General features: G+C 35.4%; 1 protein-coding gene across 4 annotated transcripts in view; it reads left to right on the top strand.

Moving 5' to 3' along the window:
* The window catches only part of fermt2 (FERM domain containing kindlin 2), a 54964-nt gene that overhangs the window by 23811 nt on the left and 18724 nt on the right, over window positions 1–12429 (top strand). For 2 of the 4 annotated variants that reach the window (XM_051132823.1, XM_051132822.1), the window contains exons 4-5: window positions 805–933; window positions 4500–4532. In XM_051132823.1, the coding sequence (XP_050988780.1) occupies window positions 805–933; window positions 4500–4532 (162 nt within the window). The remainder of the gene's footprint in view (window positions 1–804; window positions 934–4499; window positions 4533–12429) is intronic. The other 2 variants (XM_051132825.1, XM_051132824.1) reach the window with 1 other exon arrangement.

Genomic DNA, 12429 nt, shown 5'->3' with positions numbered 1-12429 from the left:
GTAATAAAAAAATAAATAAATACATAATACATAATATAATATTCATTCATTCAATCAAAAAAGAAAACAGACTTCATACGGCCCTCTAAAAAAAATATAGAAAATACAATTGCATTACGTAAGTTTCATGATTGTAATTAATTAGACATGCTTTTTGATTACTAAGATTTAATTTAACCTTTAAAACAGAATTTGGAGAAAAGTAAAACTTTTGATGGGGTCCAAGTTGTTAGATTTTTGTTTTTCTGTGCAGAGTTTGTGGTAAAAGTGTAATTTTATCAAAACTATTGAGTTTTAGCGCTTGCACATTTTTTTTCATTTTATAATTTTTATATTATATATTAAATATTTTATTTTATAATTATTTTAATTAATATTATGCACGTAATTAATACTATACTATGTACAACATGTCCACTAGAAGCGAAAACATAAGATGTTTAAAAACATCAGGTACTCAAGTAAACATCAGGTAAAGAATGAACACATGCTCAGCCCTATAAGCATAACATCATGGCCACTATAGGGGGAATTACTGCTGATTGCAAGCATTCAGAATAGAGAATAAATCAGATAATTAAGGCAGCTTGTTTAAAAATATACATTTTAGATGTGTATGAATTGTAGTTTTTTTTCTTTTAGACTTGAGACTTGCACGTGTCTCTGTTTCCAAGTTTCCACTGCATTTTTTATTTTATTTTATTTTATTTTTTCCCCTGTTGAAGTGATCCAAAGTCTGAGACATTTTTTTGTCTTGAGGGTGATGATCTGACCTTTTAAATACAATGAGTCCCTCTTCCACAGACATCCGGCATCCTGAGGAGCTCTCCTTACTGCGCAAGCCCCGCGACCCCAAGAAGAAGAAGAAAAAGCTGGAGGAGGCGGAGGAGGAGGCGCTAGAGCTGGAAGGACCACTGCTCACTCCTGGATCAGGTACGTCTCGCATCACCATCACCATGTGTCTGTTGACTGTAAAGAAGTCCCCTGAGAGTCTCTGTCACATCATTAACTGCTCAAACTATCTATAAAGTCCACTTTAAGAAATTGGAGTTTTTTTTTTTTTTTTTTTCTTCTTTTTTTCAAAACCTAGTGAGCTGCCTACATGAGTCAGCGTTATAATCGTCATGGAACATAATAAGTCTTTGGTTTTCAGTCCTAGCTCTAAGGTCCAGCCGCACTGCACATTTTCTGTGTCTCCTTAATGAAACACAGCAGAATCAGCTCGACTAAGAGAAAAAATGCTGTCTCTGCAGATGACATACAGAGGTAGGAAGGCAACAAGGTGTGTCTGAATCCAGTGATCATGTCACATCCAGTGTACTGAGATACTTTGAAGGATAGGACGCATCCTTCACTGTGATATCCCAGTTCTCTGAAAGTTGACCTAAAATATAAAATATCGTCTGAAAGCTCCGGTTAGAGATCATTTTGTGTTTTTACCAACTTTTTCATTTTTGATGTCATTTTTCTTAATAAAATGATTATTGTAATAATTAAATATTTGCTTGGTTATCACCAAAGTTCGCTCAGTTTTGTTGTCAATCATTGAACAGCTGCATAAACTAAATAAGTAATGAAAGAGATGTAGGGATCTATGAAATCGATTCTATTTTTCTCTCAAATTCCATTTATTTAATTTTCTTCTTTTTCTCTGAATTCAGTTTTAACAGTTAAATTAAATTTTAGCAATTAAAAAACTTGTTTAATTAATTGAAATCGTGAATCTTGTACAATTTAACATCAATTTATTAAAATTGTAATTGTAAATTAAAATTTTGATGGGCCGATTTTATTTATTAATTTATTGTTTTAATGGTTTAATTGAATTTTAATAATCAAAAAGCATTTCTAATCAATTGAATTCATAAAACATAAAAAAAAAATAATAAAATAAAAAAAATGTGATAAATTCTGATTCAATCCTTATTTTCCATATTGCTGACATCATAGGGCACTAGAGATAAAAAAAACAGTTATAAATGCCCAATAGGGATGTGACGAGATCTTGCAAGATCCGATGTCTTGCGAGACCAGTCTTACAAGTCTTAATGAATTGAGACACTGCCTCCTTTCATTTAATTTTTTTATTTATTTATTTATTTAATTTTGTTTAAATGAATATATGTTTTTAAAAGACATAAGCAATGAACATTTTGTCAGAACCACTAGTAAATTGTTATTTTGTTTAGATTTCAAACCTTTTTTTTTTTTCTCCAGTATCGTAAGAGTATCATGGTCTCCAATTTATTAAAAACAACTGGGATTCTAAATTTATCCAGAATTGTAAAGCTCTTGTTTAAATGTTGTTTATTAATGCATATAATTCATTAAAATGAGGTTTAATTTCATAAAGTTCATTTTTTTCGCATTTTGTCTTTTTCAGTTGAGTAAAAGACTGTTTTCCCTATATATTTCATTACTGAGGATTTATTTTAAAAAAGTTTAAAAATCTCATCTAGTCTCGTTCTCGTGAACCCAGTCTGGTGTCTCGTCTCGTCTCGTCTCGTGGGATGAGTGTCTCGTCACACCCCTAATGCCCAAGCAACTCAACCCAGTAGATTTTTATTGAGTTTGACATAGCAAATTATTATTCCTCTCTTCAACAAACTTGAGGCATGGTTCATATCCATCACACAAATCATGCAGGTGGGGTTACATGCTGAACTGAAGTGCTTGGGATTTGAGGTTAGTTCGGATCGCAAACCCAAGTATGAGCAATAGATAGCGATGGTTGACTTAAGCAACTGATTGTCATGCCACATCGGGTTGCTTGTTTGCATCGTAGGCAGCGTTTGATGGTTTGGAACTCGTGAAGCTCCATAATGGTGTGTGTGTGGTTGAAGAGCAGGAAAACAAAAGGGTTGTTATGTTGAAATAGTGCTGAAATGAGAAATGTGTGGGTTGAGAGCAGTGTATCATTTGCAGGCCTGCTGCTCTCGCTCTAACTTCGGAGCGTGAATGGTTCAGATTCCGCACATATTTGGTCACGCTGCCATTTTGAAACAGAGCAGTCAGCTACATCGGCGAGCGCCCCACACATGATGCGCTAAAATCCATTTAAGATGCACAGAGGACAGACTCCGTCTCCTCAGGTCTGCTTGAATAGGGTCTATTGTCCCAGAGCCCCCGTGTGATGAGTCCCCCATGCAAACTCGACACACAGGCCAAAACGCTTGTGTGTCTGGGATCTGTTCTTCACTTGTTCCTTCATTACTACCATTTAACCTCATGGTGACCCTCATTAAAATAATGCAGGACTCCCCATGTTTAGTGCCCATAAAGACGCTGGTTTTTACTGCACAAAGGCTCTTTTGGGAAGGAGCAAATGAAACGGGAGCTGCCATGAGCCGTTTTGGCCCACGACGGGAAATGAGCCGAAGACCCGCCGCTTGATCCCCTCTCAGAGGGATTTAAGTACGAATCGCCGTGATAAGAATCGCTTTGATAACGACATGAGCAAGACATGAGCTCCACCCATAAGTATTGTTGTTCCTTGCACTTCCTCTACGGATCTTCAAACAACACAATCGACTCTGGAAGTAGAGCTCTGTCCTCCTCTGCTCTGTATCTGGACTTTCACATGCACATTTATTCGTTTAGCAGATGCTTTTGTCCAGAGCCGCCTACAGAAGAGGAACAAAAGCAATTTGTCAAATAGCCTACAAAATGTGTAATATACAATGCTTTGTTTATTGGACAACTAGAGTAGGAAGTAAGCTAGGAGGAGAAGAGAAAAAACAGATTATTTATTTATCTGTCTTGTTCGTTTGTATATTTATTTTTAATTTTATTATTTTTGTATTTATGTGAGATAAGCACTAAAGGTACAAATACCATGTTCTTTGGATGGTCAAAAACATTTAGATCAGCTATTATCTAACAAAAAATGAAAAATAACTGGTTGTAAAACTTCTTTACTGTCCATCAAATTACAATACAGTAATGTGGAGTCAATAGATTTTTAGCTATCGAGTTTAAGTTATTAAATTGATAACTTGAGGTTTAATTACAAAAATGTGATTGATTGTTTCTGTCTCAAACTTTGAATAGAAAATAAAGCTGCTCTTATAATACTTTGACGTAAAGGTGGGTAAACTATTTTCTCTGTTATCTGCCTCCTTTCACAGAGTTAAAAAAAAAAAAAAAGGAAAAATGTATTTTTGCAAAAATGTGTTTATTTTTCTTAAAAAAAAAAAAAAAAAAAAAAAAAAAAGATCAGGCCATGTTGTGGAAAGTTTCTTTCGAGTTTGATGAAAAGGCAAAATGTGACTCTGTGAATGACATTTATTCAGGATGTCTGCCTTGTCAAGGGCACTTTTTTTTTTTTTTTTTTTTTTTTTTTGAGATATTCATTCTTTTCTTTTTAAAACTGTGTTTACTTCTGATGTCTTGTCTCATTTTGCATGCTAACGCTTTCCTTTTCCTCTAAGCTGTTAATCTCTCTATCCTTTCATTCCCCATCTTTCTCTTTGTTTTTTCATTTCCTCCCATTCCTTAAGCCTCTGAGGTACTATACATTGGACCGGTAAAAGGTAAGGCTCACTGTTTTTCTGGCTTCCTGCATTGCTTCCTTCACCTCCTCTCACCACAGCTGGAGTAGTCACCTGACCACTGCAGACTCCCAGAAATCCCTGGCTCTGGTCACCTGACTCTCTGCTTCAATGACACCTCAGCTGATGAGGGTCATGAGATGAGCTTTCCCAAACACTGCATTCCCTTACATTCCCTGATCGGTTCACAGTTTTGCTTCTTTAAATTGTCTCGCTTTGTCTTGAGATCTATGTAGGAGTGAAAGGTCAGGTCAAATACTGATTATTATTATTATTATTATTATTATTATTATTATTTTTTTTTTTTTTTTTTTTTTTTGTACACAGCCAATACTGCCATTGATTATTCAGTTTTTATCTGGACCTCTTCATAACTGGTTATAAAAAACAAACAGGCTTATACAAAAAAATAAAAATCTGTATTAGGATGCATATGCACAAGATGTGTGTGAGAGCATGTGTGTGCACAAAACATGAGTTGCTTTGCTAAAGTTCAAGGTTCTATATGTAATATGTATGTGACATATTAAAGACCTTGTACTTTTAATGCAATTTGATCAGGAGCATTCCCACTGCACGCTGAAAAAATCTTATGCCATTAGTGCATTTGGAAGGAAGGAAGGAAATACCAGTGCTTGCAAGGCAGCAAAAAAATAGTGTTAAAATCAAATGACAGAAAAGTTGTGAAGCCAAATAAACACAGATTGTTCGTAAAATAAACAAAAGGGCTTTCACACTGGAGGAACCTTTCCATAGTTCCTAGAACTATTGGCAGAAGTAGCCGCTTTTTGGTGTGTTCTCATCCGCAGGAACTAGGAACGGTTTTTGTTGTAGGAACTGTGTTTGGGGGAACTAAATTAGCTTCTACTTCAAAGTAGGGTCTAAAGCAGTTCTATAGGAAGTATCAGTGATGTAATTGTACACTGGTTGGCCAAATGCATGTGAAACACCGGCTACCCAACATTTTTGAAAATCCATGTCAAGGCTCAATGCTAAGGATTTGGTTCAAATTTTTACTTGCCCAGCCAACATTTTCACTAGTTAGACTATTCAGTCAAGAGCAATTACAAAAAAAAAAAAAAAACATTACATGTTAAATATTCATTTTGGAAATAATTAAAAATGAAATGACACTTTAAATGTGAAATTAAAACCACCAGTAGGTGTCAGCAATTCACTGTTAATGAGTGAGTCATTGAGATTCATTTGATGATTGGATGATTCACTCAGGAGTGAAGCTTTTGACTGACTTAATAAATGAATTGATTGAACCAATTCATTAAATTCATTCAGACAGCTGATTCATTCAGTAGGAAACAGTGTCGTGTGTTGCTCAGAGATGCAAAACATTGTCTTTATCTTTGTTTGGACATATTTTCAGTGACGAAATAGAACAAAAATATAATACAATCTTAATATTGACCTGTTGTTTATTGAACTGTTGTATAAAATCAGTATCACATTTGTGAGCTTGCTAACATTTGGATAAAAATGGTACTCTTTGTGTGATTTTGGTTAATTATGTAATTTATATATAAATATCAAGGACACACAGGGGCATTTTTGCCCCAATTCTGATTTTGGGGGTATTGTAAAAGTATTTTAATAAACTAAATCAGGCAGTGAAAGCAAACTTGCACACACAGAAGTTTAACCTGCTACTTCATCACATCTGTGCGTGCACTCAGTGGACTTTATTTATCAGTTTAACTCAGAATCGAGCGCAGATCCATGGGTACATCAACTTACGACAGTTCACATGTGATACATGAAACATTTGTATGCAGCCAATCCCGTCATACGAATGATTGTACGTTGATAAATGTGGCGGCTGAAAACAATCATCATTTAAATATCACGCCCCTAAAAACATTCCAATTTAGGAGCCTTTAACACAGAGAGAAATGAAACCCGGCCAAAAAGAGGAAGTAAACTCACAAGAGAGAAATTGATCTTACTCTAAAAATGCCTTTTAACCTTATATGTGACCCTGGAACACAACAAAATTGTCTTATGTAGCACGGGTGCATTTGTAGCAGTAGCCAAAAATATATTGTATGCGTGAAAATTATCATTTTGTAAAATCCCTACCGTAAATATATCAAAACTTAATTTTTTAATAGTAATATGCATTGCTAAGAACTTCATCAGTATTTAGATTTTTTGCAGCCTCAGATTCCAGATTTTCAAATAGTAGTACCTCGGCCAAATATTGTTTTATCATAACAATCCATACATCAATGGAAAGCTTATTTTTTCAGCTCTCAGATAATGTATAAATCTTAATTTTGGAATATTGACTGTTATGATTGGTTTTGTGGTCCTGGGTCACATATTTGCAAACAATAGCATTCATTTATACAGTATGTATGTATTTAATAACAATAAATATAGCGAAACATTTATAAACACTTAGTTCTCCTTAATCCACAACAAACCCTTTAAACTGAACAGTATTACAGAACAAGAAGGACAAATGCTATACAATTTTATATTAAAATATAAAGTAAAACACAAATTAGGCTAGTGAATACAGAATACAAATATCGAGCTAAAATGAATAATTGAGTAAAGTGAAACTAAACGGCATTGCACTTAAGCCTCTCTTTTCCCACGTAGCATTTGGTTGCTAAACTATTATCCATGATGTTGTTAAAATGCAAAATAAAAAAAATAAAAAAATAATAAAAATATTTAGACAAAAACAAGTCAAGTACTTCACTTGTGTTCCAATATCCACATGCACAAAAATGTTTATTTTGGTGCTGCACGCTGATTTTACAGCGGACCTTTTAAGTTGAACAGTGTAACTTTTATGTTTGGTTGACTGCATTTTAATTTGATTAATGGCTGAAATGTCAAGTAAGCAATGGTGAAATTTGTGTGTGTGTGTGAGGCTTCTGCAAAATCAGTTACATTTAATAAAGTAAAGATATAACCAATAAAATGCATTTAGAGTGTCACAAAAACGAAAGTGGCCTGTACTTGTCACAGTGTTGTTGTTTTTCTTCTGTTGATCTGTTTATTTAAGAGAAATATATTCCATGTAGGCTAGCCCTATTTATTTTATTCTTTTTATAAATTCTGTTTTTATCCGTTCACCTAAATGCAGAAGTTGGGTGACACGATGATGTGTGAATCCTCATGGTCTGTTGTTTATGCTTCTGTTTGCGGATATAAATCTAACGCCCTAAAAGAATTAAAAAGCTTAGTTTGTCGGAAAATAATCTAAATGAACAGGAAAATAATCTAAATGAACAAAATGCAGTCATAATGCAGTTCTCCGAAATTCTCTATACTGCATGCAAATTCAGGCTAACTCAGAAACGAGCTCAGACCTGATGTGAGATTTGATCGTAGCCACCGCTCACGTCCATGTTTTGCATAGAAATGACCGTACACCCAATTTTCGGTCGTACGTTTGTTTCATACGTGAGGCCCAATGGATGTTTTTGTTTGCTTTTCGTAAAGTTAGGGGCATACTTGATAGTGTCAGATCGTTAAAACAACAGTTACAATAATATTATAGACAATACACACTCGTACAATGTGCACTGGCCTGATCAGGCAAGTGACAGTTTTGTCAACTGCCTTACCTGTTGTCTGCAGTGTTGTGTTCTTATCTTAGCCTTGATATTATGTAACACTGTAAGTTGTCATAGGAGTTTTTTTTCTCTTAAGGCCGGGACACACTGTTGTGCAAGATGTGAGCTTACAATCTGAAATTAATTTGATGAATCTAATTGCCATCAATTAAGACAAAATGTCTATTTTGTCCTGTGGGCTGCATGCAAAAACAAGCATACAGCGTGACCAATGTAGTCCGATCCACAGGCAAATTACTAAAATTAAGCAATTTTTATTTTTATTTTTTATTTTGGTGATTCTTATAATGAATCGCTCCAAAAATTCCAGGCTTAACCAGTCTTTTGCCAGCTTGGCTAAGTGAATGTGGGAGGCATGATCATGATCTGGCCTGCGTTTCCACAAACTTGAAGCCAGTAGATATAGAGAGAGTGTCTAGACTTCTTTTAGACTTTTTTTTTTTCCCAATTCAGGCTCTTTGACTTTTCCAGTCAGCAAGGTTTTAGGATCGGATTGTAACTAGCGTTTTCAGCCCTGAACTGACATTTCTATGCTGGAATGGGAGTGAAGGATGGGCACCAGCCCAGGAACAAGCAGAGGAACCATGCTGGTGGAAAAAGGGGCATTAATGCTTTGCTGAGTCGTTCAGAGCATGACTCACTCTCAAAATGAAGCCAGGTTTAGGAAGCAACAATCACACGGTTTTAGTGCAACAAACTTTAAATGGATAGTTTCTGAAAGTCCATTCCACCTAAACGTTGATGCTTCAAAAAAAATTAATTACAAAAATGTAAACGCGATGTAAAATTAATACTCAACAGGTAATCAAACGGTTTAATCCTTAATAGAGTCTTCTAAAGAGATAACGATTGCTTTGCTTGATGAATTTAAAGGGTCATGAAACCCCCTGTTTCAGCACTGGTTAGTTCTCACCACAGTTTTAAAAAAAGGTGCAAAAGTGGGCGTGGTGTGCTGCGGAGCGAAGGGGGAAATGGGGAGAGAGTCAACTTCGGGTTCAGATGGTTCACAGTTTCATTTAGCTCCCATTGAGTTAACAACACAAATAAATGCCATTTGCACTCTGCATCGAAAACGTATATGTGAACGCCCTTATATATGCGCATTTATAATCCTTTTGATGAATTGCCTCATTGAGTTCACTCTATGAATGAATCGTGTTTGTGACAAACTCTTACAAAGCAAACAAAAACAAACAGTCTCCTTCGATCCATGAAAGTTTCTCTCAGTTAATATACGCAATCTCACAGTGTGAAGCGTCTGTCATAGCAAATCAGCACAGGCTATCGTGAATAATTAGGCGAAGCGTCTTCTCATAGGATAAGAACGCGTAGCCTCATGAATATTCATGAGACATCAACGCGTCATCAGAGTACTATAGTCCATTGCCGTCACAAACAGTGACGTCAACAAGATTTTAAACTCGAAAGATGAATATAGCGCAAAAAAGCTTAAAATTAAGCAGTTTCCTCCAACAATTAAAATTAATGGATGCTAACATATGATGTGCAACACAAACACCTCTGATAAAAACTCATAAAAAGTAGTCCAGAGTTTCGAGCACACGTATTTGCTTTGCATACGAGAACAAACCTCACTGGTTCTTACGGAAATCTATGTTTTGGGTGACACATGAGAATAACAGCTCATCGGTTGTCTCACATTCACAAGGACTTTGAGCTTCTGCTTACCATATAGACATATTTAAATTCTAACAGCAATGTAAATGACACTGTGATGGACAAAGGTACAGTGTTCAGTGGATTGCATTTTTTTTTAACAACATACCAAATGCTCAGCTGAAGAAACATCATTCCAATAGGCTTTCAGGAGACCAAAAGCTGTTCTACTCCATAAAACAATTAAGAACCATTATACAGCGCATACCACTGTAAAATATGTAAGTCTATTTCTAACAGTCTCGCTTTTATCCGGTAAAATTCATTATGGTGTCTACCCTGATTAAAGTTTAGATATGCTGTAAGTACACGCATTTATCAATGTTTATACGAATAAAAGCCTAAATGAGATCTGTACGTCATATAAAGTGATCGTGTCTCTTCAGAAGACTTTGATTAAACTGCTCCGTCTTTATGAAATTTGTAAAGTTTTGGTTTGGTTTTTAGGGTTTTATAAAATTTTTAGTTTTGTTTGCATGGAATTTCAATGGAGGGACAGAAATCTCTCAGATTTCAGTAACATCTTTGTGTTTCGAAGACAAACAAATCTCATATGGATTTGGATTGACATGAAGTCAATATAAAATTTTAAGCTTGTTAACTAAAAATAAAAGGCCTTCCAAGCAATGCTATTATATTAAGTGATATTGATTAGTAAGACAGTGTAACATTTGGCATATGAGTGAATTCTCCTTCACGCTCACAATCAGTTGTTTTCTACGTGCCTACAGACATGAGTCTAAGCTGAAGCGTCAGTGTGATGTGTGTTTGTGGATTAGGGTTCATTTGAACATTCTCAAAGAGTGCGTGGAGTCGAGTAAACATCCTAGCGCAGGCCTCCTCAGTTCCCTGATGGGAGTGGAAACCCCTCCAGTGAATTTCTGAGAACGGCTGTGAGCATCCCTCATGTCTCCTCCAGCCCTCTGTCTTTTCTCATGACCCCTGCCACCCCACAAGCACTTCCTGTCCCTCTACATGACTGTGGCCTCTCACTGCCACATAAGTTGTTTTTGCTTTGTGTTTTTTACGCACTTGCGATTGGTCTCTTGAGTGGTTAGAGAAGAATGTGTAGCGTAGCTGTGTGATTTTTTTTTTTTTTTTTTTTTTTTTTTTTTTTCTTCAGATTTATGACAGTAAATAAACAAGTTTAAGCAGTTGACAGATGATAGTGTCTTCCCATAAAATTACATCTTTGCACAACTAGCAGAAGTTTATTTTTGGATTGCATTATTGTTCACACAATGGCGGTATTGTCCAGATTTTGGTGGTAATGTCTAAGGCATTTTGTGTGAGCTCTCAGTACTTTAAAAGAATTAATTTAAATGTATCTTATACATTGAATTTACTTAATTCATTTTTTTTTTCTAAATGCAATGCATTCATTTATTTTTTGAAAGAAATAAAATGTTTTATTGATGCTGTCCTATCTACATTTTGATGAGATGTAAAATTAGCTGTTCATGAGGCTGTTGTACATCAGTTGTTATTTTAAATGATTAAATGTGTTAATTCTTTAAACAGGAAAGTACTTATATGTTCATGGTTAACTTTGATAGTCCTAGTATTTTGTAGTGTTTACAAACCTTTTCTTGCATATTTTTACATTTATATTTAGACATTTAGCAGACGCTTTTATCCAAAGCGATTTACAAAAGAGGACAATGGAAGCAATTAAAATCACCAAAAGAGCAATAACATGCAAGTGCTATGACAAGTTTCAGTTAACCTAACGCAGTACATGTAGCAAGGGGTTTTTTAATTGCGTAATAAATAAAAATAAAACAGATAGAATAGTAAAAGAAAAAGCAAGCTAGTGTTAGAGGCCTTTTTTTTTAATAGTCAGATGCCTTAAAAATTTGGTTACAATGTACTTTTATTATACGTGAACTGATAAAATGGACAGATATTTATACAGTAAATTACTAAGAGGTTCATTAAGATTGACTTCTTCAGATGTGATTATATTAAGGACACTTACACTCATTAAAGCTTTCTTTTATTGATCTAGTTCATGTCCTTCTTTCACTAGCTCTAGACGTCTAAACAAAAGTTGTAGTTGGTCTCTGTGGGTGCTGTGTCATGACATACATCATAGATGGTGAACAGCTGATGCTGTACAATATTAATTAACATCTAGGAGTCTCCATTTAATAATAACCAAATGGACTTGTGCAATGTAAGGTCCTTATGCGGATGAGGGAAAATTGCTCCAGTTGTCCTGTAAGCACTGAATGAAGTGTTTAAAGAATGACGCTGCACTAATGGACTGATTGTGTTAATGGTGTGTGATAATAACAGCTGTAACGGTGCACTGAGACCCAGCTGATGCTCGGCTCCTGATTCACTGGGTTCATAGAGATGTCAGTCACCTCCCGGTCCCCCCATGCTGCTGGATGTGCTCGCTGCTGTTTGTGCACTCGCTAAGTTGAAGTCTGTGTTTTAGTGAGCATTTTCTGCATGCTGCCTTCATCAGAAATGTGCAGTCATGTGAATGAGTGATTATGAGTTTGAACAGCAGTTTCATGTGCTGTTTATGGTGATCTTCAGCCGCTGGATTTGATACATGTATGTGGCTAGGAGTGGGCGTTATGACAGAA

The sequence above is a fragment of the Labeo rohita genome, chromosome 17 (genome assembly GCF_022985175.1).
Source record: "Labeo rohita strain BAU-BD-2019 chromosome 17, IGBB_LRoh.1.0, whole genome shotgun sequence".
NCBI lineage: Eukaryota > Metazoa > Chordata > Actinopteri > Cypriniformes > Cyprinidae > Labeo > Labeo rohita.
The sequence above is the reverse complement of the archived record's forward strand: the minus strand, read 5'-3'. Positions and strand labels throughout refer to the sequence as shown.